This window comes from Hyperolius riggenbachi, chromosome 8, assembly GCF_040937935.1.
Source record: "Hyperolius riggenbachi isolate aHypRig1 chromosome 8, aHypRig1.pri, whole genome shotgun sequence".
Taxonomy (NCBI): Eukaryota; Metazoa; Chordata; class Amphibia; order Anura; family Hyperoliidae; genus Hyperolius; species Hyperolius riggenbachi.
In genome coordinates, this window is record NC_090653.1 from 207773158 (window position 1) to 207797394 (window position 24237).

The 24237-nt window shown below is 42.9% G+C and overlaps 1 protein-coding gene and 1 long non-coding RNA gene across 12 annotated transcripts in view; one reads left to right on the forward strand and one right to left on the reverse strand.

Moving 5' to 3' along the window:
- Positions 1-24237, forward strand: part of NR6A1 (nuclear receptor subfamily 6 group A member 1) — a 592176-nt gene that overhangs the window by 376198 nt on the left and 191741 nt on the right. The window contains exon 2 of one of the 10 annotated variants that reach the window (XM_068248138.1): positions 23227-23374. The exons of the other annotated variants lie outside the window; for them this stretch is intronic. Within the exon in view, the coding sequence (XP_068104239.1) occupies positions 23290-23374 (85 nt within the window). The 5' untranslated portion in view covers positions 23227-23289. The remainder of the gene's footprint in view (positions 1-23226; positions 23375-24237) is intronic. 10 annotated transcript variants of the gene reach the window in all.
- LOC137527565 (uncharacterized) overlaps positions 117-24237 on the reverse strand; it is a 27636-nt gene continuing 3515 nt past the window's right edge. The window contains exons 1-4 of one of the 2 annotated variants that reach the window (XR_011023178.1): positions 12797-12872; positions 10866-10999; positions 3204-3240; positions 117-615 (exon numbers count right to left, since the gene is read on the reverse strand). This is a non-coding gene — a long non-coding RNA (uncharacterized lncRNA). Of the gene's footprint in view, positions 616-3203; positions 3241-10865; positions 11000-12796; positions 12873-24237 lie in introns of those variants that run through there. The other variant, XR_011023179.1, reaches the window with a different exon arrangement.

Consider the following 24237-nt stretch of genomic DNA (forward strand, 5'->3'; position numbering starts at 1 on the left):
ACCAGCAGTTGACCATGGGTTTCACACTGTGAAATATGTTTACTATATCCAGAGGCAGCATCACGTATGGGCCAAAAAACAGAAGTTATATTATATCAGAGTTTATTATACCAGAAGTTGCTCCCATAAACTTATAATGGAGTTTGGCTGAGACCTGCAGAGGTAGTTGGATTTGGATAAACTGGTAGATAATGCAGATATTTCAGTCATGTCTGGGTTTATGGGATGGGGATGGGTCTTTATTTGCTTCCGATTTGCTTACACAACAATACAGTTGATAGATTTTTGTCCAGTTCTCTTTCTTTTTTTTTTTTTTTATACAAGGAATGAATACATTTACGGTAAATTATGCTGAAAGTGATGCATGTGGAGGAGTTGGTAGTGTGGGCTGCTTGGTCTGTGCCTGAAATCATAATAAATAAAAAGATTTCTGTGTATCCAAGGTCATCAAGACTCTGAGAAAAATGCTGAACCAGGAAGAAAATAGCTCAGTGTTCATCCAAGTTCATAGGGAAATTCAGCATGGTGGTCTATACACTAAGCAGCTTTGTGTAGCTGTCTTGTCTCTTTTTCTATATTCTGTCTGCTTGTGTGTTTGTCTCTCTCTCTCGCTTTCTAAAGAATACAAATGAGGACGAAAAGTACTTATGAGGAAAATACATTTTGTTAAGATATTTCAATTCAAAAGTGTGCTATGGAGACATGATGCGCAGAATGAAGTAGGAAGAGATGTTGGACAGGTTAGATGCTTTCACTGATCGGCCCCCACCCGGTACCACCTCCTCTGATGGGCCCCACTAGTTTCCTGCATGACCATGGGTATGATGGAGGCTATAGTTACTCCACTGTTGGGAGCTCTTAGTAAATAGGGGAGTATATTGTGATATGGGGTACTCGGTTTGGAGAAGTTGAGACACACCGGTCTAAAGCATTAAACACTGCATTAAACGAATAGCTTAAAACATATGGTTTCCTGCAAGTGGCTGCAAGGGATAATGCTTAGGCTCCTTTCACACTGTGTCTGTTGCATCACAACTGACAATATAATCACATCAGAACACAATGCAATGATGTTCCTAAGAGGCTATCACATTTATTGAGACAAAGTGCGGCGGGTGCCGTCATGGTAACGCATGCAGTACATTTACAGTGGCAGGGAGACATGCGTAACTAATGTATAAATAAATACTGTGGAAAAATGTTGCTTTTACTACAGTTCCTCCAAATATAATATTAGAATGCACACAAGTATTTGAAGAGATCTAATTTCCTCATAGGAGCATACCTCATATGAGCAAACCGATATTGGCAGGACCGGTTCAAGTAACAATTGGGCCCTAGGGCAAAATTAGCCTGGGGGCCCCCCAACAGACATCCCCGACCAAAAAGCGTCATTAGAGGCCCTTTGTGCAGCCAAATTTCCCTCCTGGGCCCCTGAGCTGGCTGCTGACCCTCCCCCAATCACCTCCCAACTTAACAGACTCTACAGAGTCCCTGGGGAGCAACAGTTAAGATGGGGGAGGGACACCTTGGGGGCCCCTACAGGCTCTGGGGCCCTGGGGCAATTGCCCATTTTTTCCTATGGTAGCTCTGTCCCTGGATATTGGAGAGCCCTGCAGGGTCATTTGCTTTTTCTATAGAATACTTTTGGATTTTTTAGCAGCGATCCCAGGAATCAGAATTAATTTTCGACATGTACAACAGGGGGTGGTACCAGGGATTGGTTTTGGCACACGGTCGGTGATGAAACAGCAAAAGTGTACTGTTAAGTATGGTACATAGAAACATAGAACAAAGCATACATAGACAGCATTGCAGCATAAATAAAAAAAAGTAAATATGGTACATAAGGCATAAAAGAACAAAGCATACATAGGCAGCCTTAGGCCTCGTTCACATCAGGGCCGTTTCTGTGCGCTTTCCACAGCGCACTGCCCTGTGCGTTCAGCAAGGTTTTGATTTTTCCATGTAACTAATGTAGCTGGTTCACATCTATGCGCTGCGCTGAGCAGCGTTACAGAAACGTAGTGTTGCAGGCATTTCTGTGCGCTGAGCTGGAAAGCGCACAGCAATGCAAGTGAATGGGTCCGCTTTTTTAGCGCATAGAAGCGCGTACAAGCGCATAGAAGCGCATGCGTTTTTTACCCCTAATTGGAGAAAAAAATACATTTACATACAAAAACAAAGTTTTATTGACAACTGCTGCTGCTACAGTAAGCAAAACGTGCTTTAAAGAAGCGCAGCGCAACGCACAGAAACGCGGACTAAAGCGCGCACAAGCGCATGCGTTTTTTACCATGCGCTTTAACACGTTTTTCAGCGCAGCAGATGTGAACGAGGCCTTACAGAAACAGAAGATAGAAAAGATTGAGACTAGAGGAGCAGTCTGAGTGCTGGTTTGAGTGGTGCCATTTGCAGCACTCAACTCTGCACCGCGAAACGCTCACAGCAAGACAGGTGCTACACAGATTGTCTGCCACACAGAGAGGAAGCAGAGGCGCATCATGATGGAGGGGGACAGCAGAGTTAACCCAGGGCCAGGTCGTCGGTGGTGAAGAGGTGTCAAGCGCAGCTGTAGCAAAGTCTGCAAGGGCCGGACCGAGGGGTCGGCAGGGCGGTGTGGGGGCTAACATCTGTGGAGGTTGCTGCTGTCCGGCGTTATGGATTGGAGTGTGGCCGCACATGTAGGGGCTCCACAGCTTTGTGGCCAGCGGAGACCCTGGCAGGGAAAGCCGGTGGAGGGTCTGGCAGCCACTGCGAAGTTAAGCCCCTGGCTTGTGGCCTGGTGCAGGTAGTGTGTAAAGGGGGGCTCAGCACATCCGGCATCAGTGAAATTGAGGACGTATCAGACAGCAGCAGCAGTTATCTGGTGGAGCCAGGTGTTCCCCTGCAGTCGCGATGCGGAGGCAGCAGCTCTGGCTCCTTCCCTTGTGGCAGCGATAGCGGCTCTGCCTCCTTCTCCAGATTAAATTGTAGTTGAGTAACAAATTCAGGATTTGTGAGTAATATAATTTGTTTGGCGCAGCTTGTTGAGATTTTTTTCTGGGGACTCTACTTATGCATTTTTTATTTATATAGCGCTGAACTGTTCTGCAGCACTTAACAGAGCATATAGTCTTGCCAGAGACTCTCACAATCGAATCCCTATTGTAGTCATATGTCCATTGTAAGCATAGTTTTCTTGCAAAAGTCAATCGGGTTACCTGTATTTCTTCGAGATGTGTGAGAAAACTGGAGTGCCTGGAGAAAACCAACACAGACATGGAGAAAACGTAAAACTTCCTTGTGGATTATGTGCTTGTCAAGATTAAAAAACACACGTATGTAAGGGTAAGGCCTGGTTCACACTGGACAGAAAAAAATAGTCGATTTAGCAGACTGCAACAGATCAGACCCTAACGGAGTTGAGTGGATCCTATGTTTATCAATAGGATTCTTTCATATTGCTCCGTTAAAACATCTGTTCGGACCGTTCTGCTGAATGGACAAATTTGTAGCATTGACCACGCGCTAACGGAACGGAAGATTATTGATGGAAAACGTATCCCTTTTGTGAACTGATCAATTCCGCTGCTCAGTTTTTCATCCGTACAATTGTGAACGGGGCCTTGGGCCTCATATATATCAGGACTCATCGAGATGCAGCGCAAAATGGAGCATCTTCCGGTGGGCAAGGAGAGGAGTACAATGTGGGGTGCGGTAATTTTACTGCATCCCACCGCAGTGCAATGAAAGACTATGGTGACTTTCATACCGGCGCGGTACGGCACAATGTGATGGAAGTGACCTTTTCGCCACATCAGACACTAGGAAATATCTCTGTTACCGTGTGGTTCTGCGGCGACATGCGGTAGACCAATAATCAAGTACTTCTATGGCGACACTGTGTGTGTGAAACCCCGCTGCAAGTTTCTCATGTCGCACATGCACGGAGTGTATTTTTAGCAATATGTGTCCGTGCACGTTATCTCTTGGCCACAGGAAGTGAGCGTCACTTTCTGCTTGGCTGGCTGCCAGACGGGGATGACCTTGAACTAACATGGTAATCCCGAAGGCGTTTCAGCCCCCAGTTAGCAGTGTGAAACCGGCCTCAGTCTATCCCAAAATAGAACAAAAGATCAAGAACCTGCACAAGTTCACTACAATTTTGCAGCTGTTTATAGAAATTCACCAACTCAAGCAATTATCTCTTGAGGCACATTTTTTGAGGGAAACATAATATCCCACACAGATCAGTCTCAGATGCTTCAGAACTGCAGTCGCTCCATAACATCTGCACTGTTAGGGCTTACATTTGCCATATTACTTCTGAAAATTATTTTTACATTGCCTGATAGGATGTCACTATTTGCGTATTAAAATGATTCATTTGTAGGTTGCATAGACACCCCCAGCTCTTTTGAGATTAACATGCACCAAGTCTTTTGTGAGCATATTCTACAAAACGTTTTTTGAAGTTCAATTATCACTGCTACAAAGCGTGCTGTGTGTCTAGCAGTGACCTCTAGTGGCAAATGAGAAAAATAACAGCCATTCTCCCAATGAAACAATACTGGACTATTGTTAAGATTAGCTCTTCGTTACTATGATAATGCAAAGTAGTTCTGTGTAACAAGATAGATTATGCAATAAGGCATAACACTGGCTCGTGGATTCACTAAGGTTTGCGTTTTGCTGAATCTTTTACAAAGAGCAGTGTTTGTTGGAATTTGGAACTACTGTATGTGTTAATTTGCATTTTGAAATTACGCAATCATTCCTTAATGAGGGTTTCTTATCTTCAGTGCTTATCTCCTTGGGGTGACCCTGCCTCTGGCCTTCATTCTGGATTTGCCATATTGGGTTGTTGTTTTTTCAAACCCTGCCCATGGGCTATCTCCACCCTTTTGGCAATTGTTGAATAATATGGGATAGCAGGTTAGGTCTTCACTGCAGTCAGTGAATGCATTCATTCTGATAAATATGGGAAACATTAAATTCCATTGTTCTATCAGAATTCAGAAACACAGAGGATAAAATAGGGGAAGAGGTACTCCCCTCTCCATAAAAGATTCCACAAGATAAGCGTTTCAAAAACATAATTTAATAACGTACTCCCATATTAATAATTAATATTATAGTTATTAAATAATATTTTTGAAACATTTATCTTGTGGAATCTTCTATGGGGAGGTGAGAACCTCTTTGTCTTTAGTGGCTCCTGATTAGTGAGGGGCGATGACAGCTGAATCCCCCCCTTCTGGTGCGTGAGATCGCGGCAACACTTCAGGATGTTACAGTTACGTTCTGTCAGCAGCGGACAGCCACACAGAGGACGTAACTGTAACATCCTTGGTCCCAAAGGTGTTAATGTCTGTTTTGAACTTTGATCTGTGTTTATCTGCATTTTTTAAAGGTACACGCCAGTGCCAACTATGTTTGAATTGTATTCAATAAACGACTTACCCAAATCTACGCGTACCAAAGTCCACATTTCTCGGTATGGATTTGTAATTGAGGTGCAAATAAATTTGATATGATTGAAAATTATGCTAATTATTATGATACAAAATTATGCTAATTATGAAAATCTAAACTGTAAATGGACTAATCAAATCTTGCAGTGAAAGCATTTGATTGGTCCATTTTCAAGCTGCATAGATTTGGAGTAACATTTGCATGATTCTGCATCAACTTAGAATTATTTGCATTTTTAAGTCAAGTAGAAAGTTGACACTGGGCCAAAACTTAGTTCTAAATGCCTGTAGACATCCATGACAAAGGAGTATGTGGTCACAAAAAAAACTAAAGACAGTGGCAGATAAAAGAGGTTTGGTGGGGGAAAAAAAACACATAAAGATGTCCATAATGTATGGAAGCAATCATTTTCAGTCGCATAAGGGATTGTGCAGCCACAGCCTATTCCCAGTGCCCATGCTGACCCCTGTCCCACTATATGTTAACTTTGCTATCAGTGGTTGGTGTTGGCTCTCTCAAGGCACACAGTCTACACTGTTCTTTACCAGAGCACTCTGCAAGGATAAACTGCTACCTTTAGTGGACAGTGGATCACATTGCTACCTATGACCCCCTGGTTCCTGAGATTGCCCGACCAGTCAAAAGACCCAGTGAGTTTTCAGTGGAAAGATGAGTGCTGCATCACCTATGCTAGGGAACAGGTTCTATGCAGGTGGAGTCTGAATAAAGTTAAAGGTCAGAACTGGCAGCAGGAAGATAAATCCATAAATCAGGCCAGGTGGTCTATATTGATTGTTGCTACTTTTTTGGATTTCCAGGACAATATTCTGATCTGTAAAGTCCCATGCTGTACATAAACAGTACAATGTGTTTATGAAGGGACTACGCACCCCTCATAGCAATTATAGGAAGGCTTTATGTGGTTCCATTGAGTTTGGGCCAGTGGGGTGTATCTGGCCTGGTAATAATCTGTGTATCCTTTATAGAAGTATTCTGAGAAACTGCATCACCTATCAATTTGTTTGTGGTGCCCACAAAATTATTTGATGTAGGCTATGATCTTCCTATTCACAAGAATGGGGGAGGAAAGGGTGCCTCATTATAGCATTAAATGGGCAGAAATGCAAACCCATAAGACCACACAGCCAGGTTAACTGGTTCCGCACAGCTGATACGCATATTTACTCCTCTGGAGACTTCATTTAACAATCAGGAGTGTTGATATGCATACTCTTTTCTTTATCCCGCCGTTCCCGATCGCTGTGCCGCTGCTGTTCATTTCCGTCACAATCGCGCTATTCCGTGATCAGTGAATGGGAACAGCTTGTTCCCAAACCTGATCACAGTGACTGTGATGAATGAAAGTCGGCGTCAGCGAGCCCCGCAATTTATTAAAGAGGAACTCCAGTGAAAATAACGTAATGAACAAACATGCTTAATTTTTACAATAATTATGTTTAAACGATTTAGTCAGTGTTTGCCCATTGTAAAATCATTTATCATATGGTGACATTTTTACTGCTGGCAGGTGATGTCAGTGGAAGTAGCTGCTGCATACATTTTTGGCAGTTGAAAACAGCTGTTATTTCCCATAATGCAACAAGGCTCCCACAGTGTGATGTCAGCACCATGGTCCTGACATCACACTGTGGGAAGGGTTTCAACACAATATCAGCCATACAGAGCCTCCTGATGATCCATTTGAGAAAAGGAAAAGATTTCTCATGGGAAAGGGGGTATCGGCTACTGACTGGGATGAAGTTAAATCCGTGGTCACGGTTTCTCTTTAACTAGCAGTAGGGTATTGTACCATGTTAGCCATCAGTAAAAGCAAGAAGTTTTAAATCAGGATGATACCATTAATTGGCTAACTAAAAAATAAGAATAAGCGAGCTTTCGGCTTTGCAGCCTTCGTCGGGCTTAAAGGAAACCTAAACTGAGAATAATACCAGTTGCCTGACTCGCCTACTGATCCTGTGTTTCTAATTATTATTATTATTATTATTATTATTTATAAAGCGCCAACATATTCCGTGGCGCTGTACAATGTAAGAAAACAAACAAGGGATCCATAACGATACAGACAATGATATACATCAAATATGAACACTGATACAAAATACAGCACTGCTGATTACAATTTGATTTAACATGATGACTAAAATGTATAAATGTCTAACAGTGTGCAAGCAATTAAATTAATAACAGTCCATGACACAAAAGGATGAGAGCCCTGCCCTTGCGAGCTTACAATCTAAAGGAATGGGGTGGAAACAAGAGGTGGGGATGTATACAGTATATGTACAGGCAGTGCGCAATTAGGTTATTTAGTAGGTGCATGGCCTAAGCTAGAGAATATGCTTGTCGGAAAAGGTGGGTTTTGAGGGAGCGTTTAAAAATTTCAAAGGTGGGAGAGTGGCGAATGTGTTGTGGAAGGGCATTCCAGAGGAGGGGTGAGGCACGTGAGAAGTCTTGTACACGTGAATGTGAGGAGGTAATTGTAGAAGAGGATAGAAGAAGCTCGTGTGCAGATCTGAGATTGCGGTAGGGTTGGTATCTGGAGACTAGTGAGGAGATGTACAGGGGAGAGAGATTGTGGAGAGCTTTTTAGGTTAGGGTTAAGAGTTTGAACTGAATCCTCTCATTAATTGGTAGCCAGTGAAGAGCTTGACAGAGAGGGTCAGCAGAGGAAGAGCGAGAGGAGAGATGAATGAGTCGAGCAGCAGAGTTCAGTACAGAATTGAGCGGTGTTAGTCGGTTAGTTGGAAGTCCACCAAGCAATATATTGCAATAGTCCAATCGAGATATAATAAGAGCATGTACTAACATTTTGGTTGTGTCATGGGAGAGAAAAGGTCGGATACGTGCTATGTTTTTCAGTTGGAAATGGCAGGAGCTGGTTAGGGAGTTAATGTGAGGAGTAAATGAGAGAGAAGAATCAAATATTACCCCCAAGCACCGTTCTAATGCTTTTAGCCACAGCCTCTCAACAAGCATGCAGATCAGGTGCTCTGACTGAAGTCTGACTGGATTAGCTGCATGCTTGTTTCAGGTGTGTGATTCAGCCACTATTGCAGCAAAGAGACCAGCAAGACTACCAGGCAACTGGTATTGTTTAAAAGGAAACATCCATATCCCTCTCAGTTTAGGTTGCCTTTAAATCCTGTTTGCTTGCAGGCTGATGGTACAGACAGCTTTATACATGTAACATCAAAAGGGGGGTACATAGATTTAACAAAGTGAAAGTAAACTTTCTCCTGCGTACTGTTCACAGTACTCAGGATTTAAGTGTGTGCACTATCTTGTGGCTAAAAAGTTATACAGAAAAATAAATACATTTTTTATTATTTTTTTAACCCATTTCACCCCACCCCATAGTTAACACAAAAAAGACATTTTAAAAAAAAATGCATAAATAGTTACCTTAGGGACTTTTAAATATGTATGTAATGAAGGTATATTACTGTTATTTTTGTAAATAAAGGCTAGTCATTATTGATATAGTATTAAAACACTTAATGGAAAAAAATACATCTTTATTTCCAAATAAAATATTATTGCCATACATTGTACTAGGTACACAATTTAAACGTTATAATAACTGGGACAAATGGGCAAATAAAAGGTGTTGGTTTTATCTATAGCAGCACATTTCATTTTAAAACTATAATGGCTGAAAACTGAGAAATAATATTTTTTTCATTTTTTGTTCTTATTGTTCCCTTCTAAAATGCATATAACATATAATTATTCTTAGCAAAAAGTACCACCCAAAGAAAGTCAATTTTGTGGCGAATAAAACAATATATAGATCATTTTGCTGTGATAAGCAACAATAAAGTTATTGGTGAATGAATAGGAGGAGCGTGATGTGAAAATTGCTCTGGTTTTTAAGTGGGAAAAAAAAAACCTGTGGTTGGGAAGTGGTTAAATCATATCACTGCTTGTAACGTAACAACTAAGTTGCCAGTACAGTACCAGAGACACAAGATAATATCTTGTGCAGGACATTATCTGTAAGGAGTTTACATGTCACCCCTGTGTCTGTGTGGCTTTTCTCCCACATACTATAAATATATTATTGATAAACTAATTCCTTCCACACCCACCACCAACCCCAATATTACCCTAAACTTTGTTTGGTCAAGAAGATTTGATCCCCTTTGAGAGACTGCTTGTAAAATGAATTGTTCTGTTAGTTCAGCAATGTGCTGTGGGAAAAACGCCAGTGCTACAAAACTGAATAATTGTAATAACAATAGCCGTTTATACTAAAGGTGGCCATACACTTATAGATTTGCAGCAGATTCAACCATCAGATAGATTTCTGTCAGATGCCTGTCAAGTCGAATCTGACAGGAATCTATCTGATGTATGCCACATACTAGGAACAGATTTCCAATACATTTTAGAATTAAATCTATTGAAAATCCATTGGAAATCGATCTAAATGCATTATTGGACCATTAGATCCAATGCAACTTTATGAGCCATCGATCTGCTGCCAGCAGCAGATCACCTAGATTTTCCACCCTGTCAGATCAAATCGAGTGAAATCGATGATCGAAATTGGCTGCAAATTGATCGATAGATTTGATAGAATCGATTTCTGAATCGATTCCATAGAATTGATTGATCGATTGATAGCTGAAATCAATCAGTGTATGGGCCCCTTTATGCGGGCAATCATTTTTGTGAATTTTCCTTTTTTAATTACCCGAAATCTCTTTGCCTAGATCTCTTCTCACTTTGGTGAAATCTTTTTCTGTTGATCAGTGTAACAAAAAAATTGATTAAATATTCTAAATCATCTTCAACACTTCAATAAAAGAATGCTTTTTGGTAGCATTATCCCATGTAATGATTTTACAAGAAGTCCGGAGAAGCAGAAGTTTAATCTTTGGCAGACTGGCTGCAGACTTGTAGGCACTGGTTAGCATTGCAGGAAACCAGAGCAAGAGTGGGAGTGCAAAACGAGTTTTATCATTCAAATATTTTTATCAGTCTTAATGTATTTATTTACACCTGTGTATTTAGCCAGAGCTTCCGTTTGAGTCTATGGCAGTGTGCGAATGGATGGGTAAAGTGTAGCCTTGAGTCCCAGTAAATATTGGGCTACACTGCAGGGTGGGCAGTCACAAAGAATATGGCTGATCTCGCATCTGTCTTTCTTTTATTTGTATCATTCAGGGATCTGCCCACGTATGTCCAGCCATGGAAACATGTACTGCATGAGCCCAGGGAGGGGGAGTTGGGGGTGGAACATACAGTGTGGCAGATTGTCACAGTAGGGTAGCAGAGGCAAGTATTATTTTGTAAAACTGTTGGAAAAAAAAGGTTACAGCCCCTTTGATCACTGGCTTACGATACATTTTCTCCATTTGGTTGAGATTCCTGTTTCAGCGTACCTGAGGGGCAAAATGGAAAGCCTGTTATTAGAGATCTCTCTGTATGGATAACGTCTTTGCTCTGGAGATACTAGATTTTCTTGAATGACTTGGAGCAGATGTTCAAAGGCAGGTTTTTCTTTGTTTTGTCCTCACTGGTGAAAAACAAAACACAGGTTGGCAGATCAATCAGCTGTCATGACAGGCCAAGCTAATGTTTGATTGAAAACCGTGTTTGGGATAATTAGTTTTTATGACTTTTTTTTAACACAGATTCTTCTTTACACTTTGCCTCTCTTTTTTTATCCTGAATTACCCTTTCTCTCTTTTGTAGGATATGTGTAAATTAAAAAAATAAATAGAGTTAAGAAGCCGAAGCGTTAGTTACCTCTACCCCATTCTTAAGGGCCCTTTTCCACCAGCGCGTTTGCGCTGGCTGAATCGCAAAAACGCAAACCGCTAGCGATTTTACAATCGCTACGGTTTGCTTTTTAACATAGGAATCGCGGTAGGTCATTTCCACTACCGCGATTCGTTTTTGCCGGGAACGCGAACGCGCGGCGGAGCGATAATTGCCGCGATTTTGCTATGCAGTGCATAGCATAGCAAAATCGCGGCCGCGAATGTCGGGGAATCGCCGGTAATTGCGATTCAGCAATCGCTAGCGTTCAGCGTGAACGCTAGCGATTGCTAGTGGAAAAGGGCCCTAAATGTTATTTTAAAGGACAACTGAAAAGAGAGGGATATGGAGGCTTTCATATATATTTCCTTTTAAATAATACCAGTTGCCTGGCAGCCTGCTGATTATTCATGCATCAGTAGTGTCTGAATCACACACATGAAACAAGCACACAGCTAGTCTTGTCAGATTTTTGTCAGAAACATCTGATCTGCATGCTTGTTCAGGGTCTGTGGCTAAAAGTACTAGAGGCACAGGATCAGCAGGAGAGCCAGGCAACTGGCATTGTTTAAAATGTAATAGATGGCAGCCTCCATATCCCTCTCAGTTAGGGTGTCCTTTAATTTAAAAGGTAACTCTACTTTTGTTAAAAAAAAGTCTCCATTGCTATACAAATTATTAGGAGGTCTATTTTTAAAAATAGAAAGAGCTAATATGATTCCTGGTGGTCGCCAACGCCTCCAAGCATCTAGGTAAAAGAGACCAGGAGCCCAATGGTGCAGAATCGTTTGTACAAATTGGTATAGTAAGATGTAAGTATTATACTCATATGGATTGGTTGTAAAGATCTGCAACCACCGTTAGAGCCTACGGGAAAATAACCATTCCTGCTTGGTATTCCAGGTCCACTTAGCACATTCTGGTTGGATATACTGGAAACACTAAGGTTTGCAATATGGGACCCCTTGGGGTTATGGCTACTCTAAAAACACTGTAGGTGGCACCTTATATATTTAATACCAATTAATATATGTTAGGAGTCAGGGCAGTTTCTAGGCTAAATTGCACCCAGGGCGAGGGTGTAAAAATTGCGCCCCTTTCCCCCCACCCCCGTGGACTTGTGAACCCTCTTTAGGGACAGTCAAACAGCCACAGGTCACAAGTAGATCTGCCTACTTACTAGTGACCAGCTGTTTGTCCAGGAGGAAGCAGGGACCAGGTAAACACCCAGGCGAAGAGAGCCTAGAAAGCCGACTCTTCCATGGGCGCCGCACACTACAGTACCGCTACAGGACATCAGGTGTCATCACGTGGTGGTGACGTGATAATGACTTGATGTCGGACGCAGGCAGCCCAGGAGGAGTCGAGGAAGGTGATTGTGTTGGTAATTTTCTTTCTTTCTTCCATTTGGCTGAACCACGCGTCATCGACTCCCTAGTGATTTTGTCCTTCTGTCTGCGCCCCCTTCTTCTACTTGCTGGTCTGTGCCCCGGGCGGTCGCCCTGCCTGCGCTGCCCAAGAAACGGCCCTGTTAGGAGTAAATCGATCTTACCTCCTTAAACGACAAACCACAAAGGTAAGGCCTCTTTTCCACAGGCAGCTGATAGGCAGTGAAATTCTTTCAAACTCTCACAACTGCTCGCTGCTGCCTGATAACTGCTTGCTGAGCACACAGTTCAACTGCCCATGGAAATGAGCCCTAAGTATAATTTTTATTCATGCACATAAGACATGTTTCACTGGTGCTGGCCCACTTGCTCAGGTCAATACAAAAGTGCCTTTAGGCGCAGCAGTATACCACAGACATGAACACCTCTTTAATTAACTGTCTTGAGTGTCTTTTCAGGACCCCATTACAAAAAACAAAAAAATCGAGACCGCGTAGACTTGGTGGAAAAAGGTGTGGCCCAGGATGTCACCATAGTCATTCCCTTCCGTATTACACAAGATATCACGATTACGTCATGCGCAGTGCGCTCCCGGCCGCATGATGTAGGACACACGCAGCCGCGCCTGCCCACTAATGCTCGACCCGAAAGAGGCTGCCTGGGGGGGGGCATTTAGGTAGGAAAGGAGGGGGTCGGAGGAGAATGGGGGAGCGGTGGGCATCACTACAGCTGTCCATATATGCCTGCTCCCCCCATTTCTCCAAGTGTCTTCAGCTCTGGTATCCTTTCACCACTTCCGGGCGATGGTGATTGAAATCTACGCCCTGTTTTGATGCTGTTATTCCTGCCAGGGAGTAGATTTCACCTCACTGCCGTGTGTTCTCGTTGCTCCTGCCGATCTTGTCGATGTCTCCCTGCAGCAGCTCACCCGCCCTGCCATCTCTGTGACGGCAAAGCCCTGTGAGCTGGTCAGGAGACTATTTTGTTGGATCCTGACCCTGTAATTAATGTGAGCAAATCCCATTGGTTTACATTGATTACACAGTCAGGATCCAATGAAAGCGGTCCTGACCGGCACACAGGAACTCTGCCGTCATAGAGATGGCAGAGTGGGTGGCCGGAGGCGATGGGTGTACGACGGTAACATCGATTCGTTGGAAGAAGACGAGTTTTTGGTGCCAGCAGTCTCTGGTCCTTAAGGGGCCAGAGACCGCTTGTACTGAAGGGGTTAATGTTTTTTTTTTTTTTGTTTTTTTTTACACTAATGTGTGTGTGTACTGCACCAATCTTTTCAGACAAATCAAAGATACATTTGTAGCGATCCTGATGGAGTGAAGCTGCCTGGAACACAAGGCGGTACAGAAAACCATGTGTTTTCTGCACTGTGTCCTCCCATGGCCCGCTGTGGTCGGGCTGGAGCCGGGGGGGCGGATGCATTACCCCCATAGGCTATATGGGGGAGCGCATTAGCCCGGCCCGGGATTATTATGGACTGAACAGGAGTGCGGCCCGCTTATCGCAACAGATCTCACTGATCCGTAGCAGCCTGACAAGTGTGAAAGACTCCTATGTATAAAATAGGAGCCGTTCACTGTCCATTTTGTGATGAGCGGAGAACGGTCCAAAAATGTTCATTCGCAGCTAAGTGGGAACATATCATTAGGGCCCTTTTCCACTGACTTTGATCCACTTCAAAAAGTGGATCGCAGCCATTTTGCTAATTGCTAGAGCAGTTTCTCATGTCCCACTACTGCGTTTTGTTTTTCCCTGCATGCAAATATCAGGCAGCGCTATTTTCGCCACAATCGTGCTCCGTTCCTGACGGGTAAATGACGCAAACGTGTGTAGTGAAAAAAGCAGCTTGCGTGATCGCAAAGGCAGGCCTTTGCACGTGCAATCGCGCTTGCTAGTGGAAAAGGCCAATGATGCAGCAAGTTGTGCGTTTTCAAAAACGCACACTGTAAAATGCACAAATATGCGTTTTTACATGCGCCCATAGACTTTCATTAGCTGGAAACACGCTAGCTTTTCCACCTAATGCGTTCCTAGCCATAGAATTGTTTCAGGATGGGCAGATGATTTGCAGCCTCTGTCAGTGGAGAATCTGCCTGTGTATGACTCAGCTTAGGACTTTCACAATCAGAAAGGCAAGTGTCACAAGAGCTAATGCCTTTTCAAACATGGAGATACACTGAATAAGAGGGCACATTGTGTAGTGTGGATGGCTTTGTCCTAAATGCAAGTTAAGCTAAATGGAAACCATTCAGATTCCAGATTGCACTTCATTTTGGTTTTTTTTAGGCATCCACACCCCCTGGACAGCTATTCCAAAATCAGACACTGTGCACAGTAAGACGCTGTACATGTGAATGAGAGACTTAGATGGAGATACATCAGTGCATTATCTCCTCATCTTTCCTGAATATGCAGGATTATGTTTGGAGTTAAAAGATTTAACCCCTCCTCAGCTGCCTTTGTTAAAGTGACAGGATGCAATATGCCACTGGCTCCCTCCTGAACCTAAAAAGGTGAAAAGGTCTGCCAATAATTTACTGTACAGTGAGAAGGGGATCTGACAGGCTAGTGTTTGATTTCAGAGACAGAGAACTTGAGGGCAATAAAATAATAAAATGGATCCATTTGTTTTACATGATACCTCTATAAGGAGAGGTGAAATCCATGGTCATCAGTTTGTGATGGGGGTGGAATTGCTGCAGCTGAGTTCTGAAGCCAACTGTGTATCAGGAAATGACAGTAGCAGAATATTGTACTATGATAGCCACTCAATAAACCAGCAAGTTTAAGGCCAACATACAGGTATTTTAAAGGTGCCCATACATCAGACGACTTGGCGATTATTATAGTCGGATGAGAATCAGTGCCGCCAAGTGCATGCCTGACCGACAATGCGACTCATTTTTGTCCAAAATTGGAGAACGGCGGTAACGGCGAGCGATATCGGGACAATCGATGAAACCCCCAACGCTGCCCAGCCTAATGTTCAATGTGCCCCCCTCCCCGGGGCCTAGTGTACATTAAACATTACCTGTACACAGCCACCGCTTGCTCAGGGCTCCCTCCGCCGCCCTAAGTGGTTGCCTAGTGAGGGCGTGTGTGCGACATCACACATGAACCCACATTACTAGGCAACTACGTGGGGCACGTCACATGTATGGATGGCAAAGGGAAGCCAGAGAATGCGACGGCCATAGACAAGTACTGTATAGAGTGCAGTGGGCATCGGGGCGGGGGCACATTACACATTAGGGAAGACAGCATCAGGTCAGCGAGGCGGCCTCACAAGACTGATTCCTAATCGATTTCAGCATGAAATTGATCAGGAATTGGCCTGCGGTGTATGGGCAGCTCACAGATCTTTCTCTAATTAGATCTGATTAGAGAGAGATTTGTCCCTTGGTCGATTCTGCCCATCATCACTTGATGTTTGGGGTACCTTAAGAGAGTAGCTGTTAGCTTTGATCAAGCCACTGAATGTAACAATCAACTGAACAATGATCAGGCAAGGCTGTTTTTTGTTCTTCAGATGTGTGCGGTGGAGGGTGGGTTGCACAAGTGCTTTCCAGTAAAAGGAAGCGCATTTGCAAGACCATTTTCTCTCACTGGACATGCATGGTTCATAATAATGTGCCTGTATGCTCTGTTCCTAAAGAATCACTTGTTCACTATTCAGTGAAGCTCTTGAAATCTGATGAGGGGAATAAGCACATGGAATGAGAGGGACCCCCAAAGACAACGAGCACCATGATCAGGGTCAGCAGAAGGTCATCTAGCCCACCATGGGCTTTAGGGCCTGTATGCACTGCTGCAGTTTTAAAATCACATGCGTTTTTTAATTGCACGGTCTTTTGAAAAATCATGAAAATCGTGAAGGCCTGTACACACTGGTGCAATGCAATTTTTCTATTTTCAAGGCTTTGCAATTTAAAAATCACATGCGTTTCTAAAAATGTAGCTTAAGCGCAGCAGTGTGTACAGGCCCTTAATCCACAAAATGTTTCGTTACCTCCGGAACTTTAAAAAAATAAAAAAGAGAGAACTATTATAGATTTGGGGCTGACTACACTCTGGGTGTGTACATGCAACTGTTGATTTGCAGAACTTCCAGCAACCCCACTATGGTTTGATATGACCCAGGGAATTTTTAATAAAACTAGGCCAGGTGTGCAGGATCACGTTATACTCTCTAATGATCTGCAGCTCGATAGAACTTTAGTAAATTAAGGCTCTAGCGATGTATGGGAAGGTCGACCATGATACAGATCTCTATGATCAAATCTGATCAGAGAGGAATCTGTTGCCTTCCCTTAGGCCGATTCCCAACAGATTTCAGCATGAAATCAGCCTAGCGATGCCGCCTCAACTGCCTGTCCCCAAGTGTAAAATGTGTGCGTGCTCTGAATATTCTCACCTGTCCTGCTGGAGAAACTCCCAGCATCCTTCACTGTCACCCTCATTACACCAAGTCTTGTACCATGTGGCACACATACGCCTGGTGGCACATGTACTCTATAACTGGGGTGACAGCGGATGATGTCGGCAGTCATCTGCCCTCTCCTCATGGCTCATTCTGCCGTCTGTTTTGGCAGTAAAGTTTGAAAGCATTTTGATAACAGTAAACAAAGAGGTTGCCAGTGAAGTGTATACACCAGTACTTAGCAGCACTCCCCAAATAATTCCTATCTCAATTGAAAAAAATATGTAGATCAATAGTGTTCCTTTAAGTCGGGAAAAACCCATCCACACGCTAGATTCTCAGCAGAAACCTCACTGAGCTCGTACGAGTTTTCTCTAGCGTCCGTACAACTCTTTAGGATTTGTCTGTTCTAAGTGATGTTTGTATTGCCTTAGTGAGTGAGGCTAAAGTTGTCTGATATGAGCTCTCCAGACTTGGAAGAAAGCCAACTGTAGTTATACCAGAGTCTGTCACACAGTGAACTCTGAGGTCATATAGACAAACCTAACCAAACACTAACATGTGCATTACATCAAAAATAGTATCTGCTCTGGGAATCCCACCTGACCCTTTCACTCTGTATGTATACAGACAGCTGCTGGAGGCCTGGAGCTTCTACCTTAAACTGATGAGAACTTCTCTGCCCCATTTCTCATGTCCCCTATCCCTGCTTAATATACTGTGTACAGAGATACATTTCTCAAAATGAAATGTAGTATATAAAGGGAACCGGTAGAAATGCACAGCGCTTTTTATTTTTCAAATGTTTACAGAAACAGATTAAAGACAATTATGAGCTTAATAATAATAATCATCCGAACATTTGTATAGCGATTTTCTCCTGTCGAACTCAAAGCATTTAAGAGCTGCAGCCACTAAGGGCGCGCACGAGACCACCCTGCAGTGAAGTGTTCCCTTGAACTTCTTACTGAATAGGAACTGACCCTAGCCAGGATTCAAACCCTAGTCTCCCATGTCAGTCGTATCGTTAAAGTAAACCTCCGGGCTAAAAATCTACTCAGCAGAACTGAAAAGGCTTGGTATTTCTTGAACAGTTTCACAGCACCAGAACTTTGTTTTTCTTACCAAAGCATCATTTTTAGCTGTATTTTTAGCTAAGCTCCACCCATCAAAGAAAACTGCCCGGGCTTTTTTTTCCTGATGCTGTGCAAGGCATGATGGGATTTCCTATGTTGTTATTCACGTTGCCTAGCAACTGGGAAGGGGTGTTCAGCACACAGGACAGTTGGAATTGTCTCTCATGCTCCCTGTCACCTCCTTTCAACCAAAAAGATGGCTGCCCTCATGAAATCAAACATTTGCCTGTTCTTTTAAAACAGGGTGGGTAAGAGATTATATTACCTATCTATTTTAATTAACATAACTAATGTAACATGTTTGTTTAGGCTGAAGTTCCTCTTTAACCAGTACACTATCCAGCCACTGTATATGATGGTACCAAACAAACAAATAAATACAGTAGAAGAAATTAAGAATATTCACCTACATTTCTTCTAAAATTATCATTTAGGGCCCTTTTCCACTTGCAGCAATTGCGATGCTGAATCACAAAATCGCAAATCGCTAGCAATGTTTAAATCGCTGGGGTTGCCACTTTAACACAGGAATCGCGATGGGTATTTTCGATTTTTACAAAAGCGTGATTGCACCTCGGAACAATTTTTACAACAATGTTGCAATGCAAGTGCATTGCATATGCAAAATCGCGATTAAAAAAATTGTGACAAATCTCAATCGCTAGCAGTTAGTGATTGCTAGTGGAAAAGGCCCCTTGGGGCATATGGTGCACATGGTATTGTAAAGTGACAGGCAGCCTATTGGGCCAATCAAAGTGCAGGGATCACATCCTAGAAAGCCACTGGACCCGACAGGGCTCAGGGCTGGATTAAAAGAGCGGCCATTATTTCAAAGCAGCGCACATAAGTTACCAGCGCACACTACACAGCACTACCACGCGATGCATAATGTGCGCTGGGAGATTTTAGCTCACACAGCTAAGTGAATTAACCCCATTGTCTGTTACTTCAATACTCCCACAGTGTCTGGAGTGTTTGGCTGTGCTGCCAGTTATTCTAAATATTAGCAAATGGCCATAATGTGATTCAATAATTTGTGTCCATTTGTTTACCTTGTCACAAGAGTAAAGTGCTCAAGTCGTTATCGCAAAGTTTTATTTATAACAGCTTGATTCCAATATGAGATATACTTTCAATACAGCTGAAAAAAAGTTGTTGAAACCTATCGGTCTGGGAAGGGTTACAAAGCTGTTTCTAAAGTTTTGGGGTACCACCAGACCACAAACTGGGGCCTATCTACAGACAAAAAAGCAATATAAAAGTAAAAAAAAGTTTTTGTTCTCCACTTTTATGATCTCATTACACTCATAATGCCTGATTTAATCACCTTTTAGCAAGTTTAAAAGCAATTACTTTATAGTGCAGACAAAAAGCTCCATTCACTTGCATTTAAAGTGAACCAGAGACGAAGCACCCTCCTCTATTTTACCATATATATCAGTGGGAACATTAGAGAAAACACATACTCTCTGTTTCATTCTTCACTGCTAAGCCTGCTTGTTATCAGCCCTGATAAAATCCCCGACTGAGCATTCAGTCTGGCTTTGCTATAATGACTCAGCTATAATGATTGCTGATCAAAGCCACAAGGGGGCAGGGTTGGGCTTGAAAAGACATCAGAGAACACAGACTCGGCTATAATGATTCCTGAGCAAAGCCAGACTGAATGTTCAGTCGGGGATTTTATCAGGGCTGATAAGAAGCAAGCTGAACAGTGAAGAATGAAACAGAGAGCAGGGTAGGCATTTTCTCTAATGTTCCCACTGATATATATGGTAAAATACATGAGGGTGCTTCATCTCTGGTTCACTTTAAAGAGAAACAGAAATAATTCACCATTGACTGGGGCAGATTAATCAATGCAGTTACCAGTGATTTGTTTTTCCTCTTTCCTACTACCAGTAATTAATTACAGCTATAATGGTAAGAAAATGGTAATCTGCATGTGCTCTGAGATTCATTTATAAAAAGAAGACACTGTGCTAATTCTGCATGAATTTCCAGAAATGTACTGGTAAAACAATGCAAACCAGTGCAAAACTGTGGTTAATACCGCTTTTAAAACTTGTATAAACTACCACACTGGGGATTGAACTGTCAGCTTGTGCTGTGTGTGATATTTTATTCCCCTTTAATGGTTGAATAAAAATGTTCTCTTTCCCAGCTTTCAGTAATATTTCTTCCTTGTAAAGCCCAGCAACTATACTGTGCTAGGAGAGACACATTCTTGTGGGAAAGCAGGAGTATATGGACTGATAGACATCACTCAGTACATCCTACCATCAGAAATTACAGTAGACTGAAGCAAAGAAAGTGAATATAACAATAATAATCAAACGTGTTTATTACTAATAATGTAATTTGACATAAAGAATTATAAAAAAAAATGATTTTCTAGAGAAAAAGCTATATTTTACCATTAGCCACGCCCCCTTTATGGCATGCTGGCTTGGCAGTATCTTGAAGACCTCGGTGGTGCCCGCCCCCCATCTGAACGGCATAGGTGGGCTTGTTTAATGCCTTCTGTTGCTTATCGACCTCGCGCAATGGTTCCTATCAAGAAACTACCAGTATTGATTGTGTGGACTACCTGTGCGGCCTCTGTAGGGTCCAGGTATTGCCTCATGCTGCCAGTAGTGGAAAGGAATGTCACCAAACGCAAAACTAGTTGAAAAACAGTCAATAAGGAGGGGACAATGTCAGCGGCCTCCACCTGTTAAACCAATCCTGTACTGGTGGTTGTTTCACTGTTGCCCCTCTAGTGCACCTGTTATTAATTTCATTAACACTAAAGCAGCTGAAACTGATTAACATGCCACTCGGCTACTTCACGGACTAGACCAATATTCCAGAAGTTGCATTGACTTGATGCCATATTCTGATTAAAAAGTTTATCTTTAATTTTTGTGAGCAGTCTAACCTGGCCACGTGATCTAAAAAAATCCAGCTGAAGTAGTTAACAGTAGGCACTAGGTGTAGGGCTGTTGCTGCATAGATCGGTTCATTACTGCATGGCCCTAGTTCACCCTCCCGGATTTTTCGATCTATGTAAATAGGGAACTATATCATTACACAATTCTCATATTTAATCCAGCTATAACAAAGTTACATGACGCAGAAGTATCGATCCGAAGGCCTCAATCCACTAAGAGCAATTCTGTAAAATAATTTAGGTCGGTAAAATGCGCATTCTGTATTTTAAACTTTTTTTCCCTCGAATTCACTAAGATTTCCCGCATGCGGTAGAAGTTGAGTAATATACCAAAAAAAAAACATGCTTCAATTCACTAAGCCCTGCTTGGTAAGTTTCACCAGCTGTGGAGTAGAGTTGGGCCGAACGGTTCGCCGGCGAACCTGGTTCGCGCGAACCTAGGTGGTTCGCGTGCGGGTACCGCACGCGAACTTTATTGCGGAAAAGTTCGCCCCATTGCGGTTCGCCCCATAATGCACTGAGGGTCAACTTTGACCCTCTACATCACAGTCAGCAGGCCCAGTGTAGCCAATTAGGCTACACTAGCCCCTGGAGCCCCACCCCCCCTTATATAGGCAGGCAGCGGCGGCCGTGGCCACTCGTGTGCCTGCATTAGTTAGAGTAGGGCGAGCTACTGCAGTCTCTCATAGGGAAAGATTAGTTAGCCTTAGCTTGTCCCTGGCTGCATACCTGTTCATTGATCCTGCCACTGCATACCTGTTCATTGATCCTGCCACTGCATACCTGTTCATTGATCCTGCCACTGCATACCTGTTCATTGATCCTGCCACTGCATACCTGTTCAGTGATCCTGCCACTGCATACCTGTTCATTGATCCTGCCACTGCATACCTGTTCATTGATCCTGCCACTGCATACCTGTTCATTGATCCTGCCACTGCATACCTGTTCATTGATCCTGCCACTGCATACCTGTTCATTGATCCTGCCACTGCATACCTGTTCAGTGATCCTGCCACTGCATACCTGTTCATTGATCCTGCCACTGCATACCTGTTCTGTGAACCCACCACTGCATACCTGTTCTGTTCAGTGGACCCGCCACTGTATACCTGTTTAGTGAACCCGCCACTGCATACCTGTTCTGTTCAGTGGACCCGCCACTGTATACCTGTTCAGTGGACCCGCCACTGCATACCTGTTCTGTTCAGTGGAGTTTGGTGTGTCAGTGTGAAGCAGTACCTTAATTACACTCCCTGATTGATGTATACACATGCAAGATGTTTTAAAGCACTTTAGGCCTGTCATTTAGCATTCAATGTGATTTCTGCCCTTAAAACGCTGCTTTGCGTCAAATCCAGATTTTTCCCGGTGACTTTTGGCGTGTATCCCACTCCGCCATGCCTCCCTCCAGGTGTTAGACCCCTTGAAACATCTTTTCCATCACTTTTGTGGCCAGCATAATTTTTTTTTTTTTCAAAGTTCGCATCCCCATTGAAGTCTATTGCGGTTCGCGAACTTTAACGCGAACCGAACCTTCCGCGAAAGTTCGCGAACCCGGTTCGCGAACCTAAAATCGGAGGTTCGGCCCAACTCTACTGTGGAGCAGATCAGGCAGGAAGCTGTTAGTCTCATGCTTCCCACAAGTGGTGGGCATGAATGAGGGATTTTCTGTCATTGCATCTCAGGCATCCCTTTAGATGTGCTGCAGCCACTAGAGGGAGTGCTTCTGTATACAAGTATATAGAGATGCACATCTAAAGGCATACAGAAAAGCCTTTTTAAATGTCTCCTTCTCCTGCTATGTCATACTGAAGTCCCGCCCTCCAGAGTATTGTATCAGGGCTGTGTGGTTCTCCCTATTGGCTGCCTGTCTCTCCCTACTGGCTGTCTGCTACATCTGTCAATATTATCGCATGAAGTTTGTAAGTTATTGGCTAGTCAGAGCTAGAGGTAAATACCGTACACTTATACTTGATTTACCAAATGCTTTAATCTTTGTGAATTGCAATCTCTTGACATTTATTGAGGTATTTACTGCACAAGTCAGTAATTAGCCAATAATTTTACTTTTTTTTTTTTTTGGTTTAGTGAATTGGCATTTGGTAAGGTGATCGGTAAAATCAGCTGTTTTCTGCATTACTGATTGCAGTGATGCTTAGTGAATTGAGGCCAAAGTATAGAGCTGCAAGCAAAGTTGGAGTTTCCTTCTTTGAGGGTCCATTCATACTGAACCAATGTAAGCATGAATTATGTATTTATTATTTATTGTATTTATAAAGCGCCAACATATTACGCAGCGCTGATTTCAGCAGAGCTGCGAATCAGTGGCATTTGGAAAAGCACTATGGCAAAGCAAAGGTTATTGGGTCATTCACACTTCAGCACTTGCAGATTGCGGAAATCTCACACACGCTGCGTGTAGCTTTTTTTAAGCAACCGCGATGTGTTTCTTATACACTGGAATGAGAATCGCAAAGCGCAATCGCGATGTATTTCTTATACACTGGAATGAGAATCGCAAAGCGCAATCGCTGTACAATCCCCCAAAAATCGCAAAGCAAAATTGTAAATGCAAGTGTGAACCGGCCCTAAACAGTGACCTGAGCACGCCCACCTCCTCCCTCTGCACTCTCTTGTGGAGCACAGGGAGGATGGGGCCGTGGTCAAATAGAATAGAATCGATATACAGTACACACACACATTTTTCTGAGAGAGAGAGCATTAGAATAAACACTACTGACTTCTATATAAAGATGCTCATGAGGCAAGCATAAAAATAATATATGTTACTAAATGCATATGTTATATGTTGTGTGATATGTCAGGGCTTTATAAATACAATAATACTGTTTGGGATAACCCATTTCAAACTTCAAGAGCATGATGTATATGGGGCAACAGAATTCTCCTTTCATGCACTCTGGCTATGCAAACTGTCTCTGTAATGTAAAGCCCTATTGTGTTCAAAGAAGGGAGACAGGAATTTGCGTATCTATAACAAATACCTATTATGTAAATGAGGCAATTGTTGTGTGTTTTCACACAGACCTCTCCTATCACACAAGGTAATAGTCCATGATTGGAACAGAGTATCTTAGG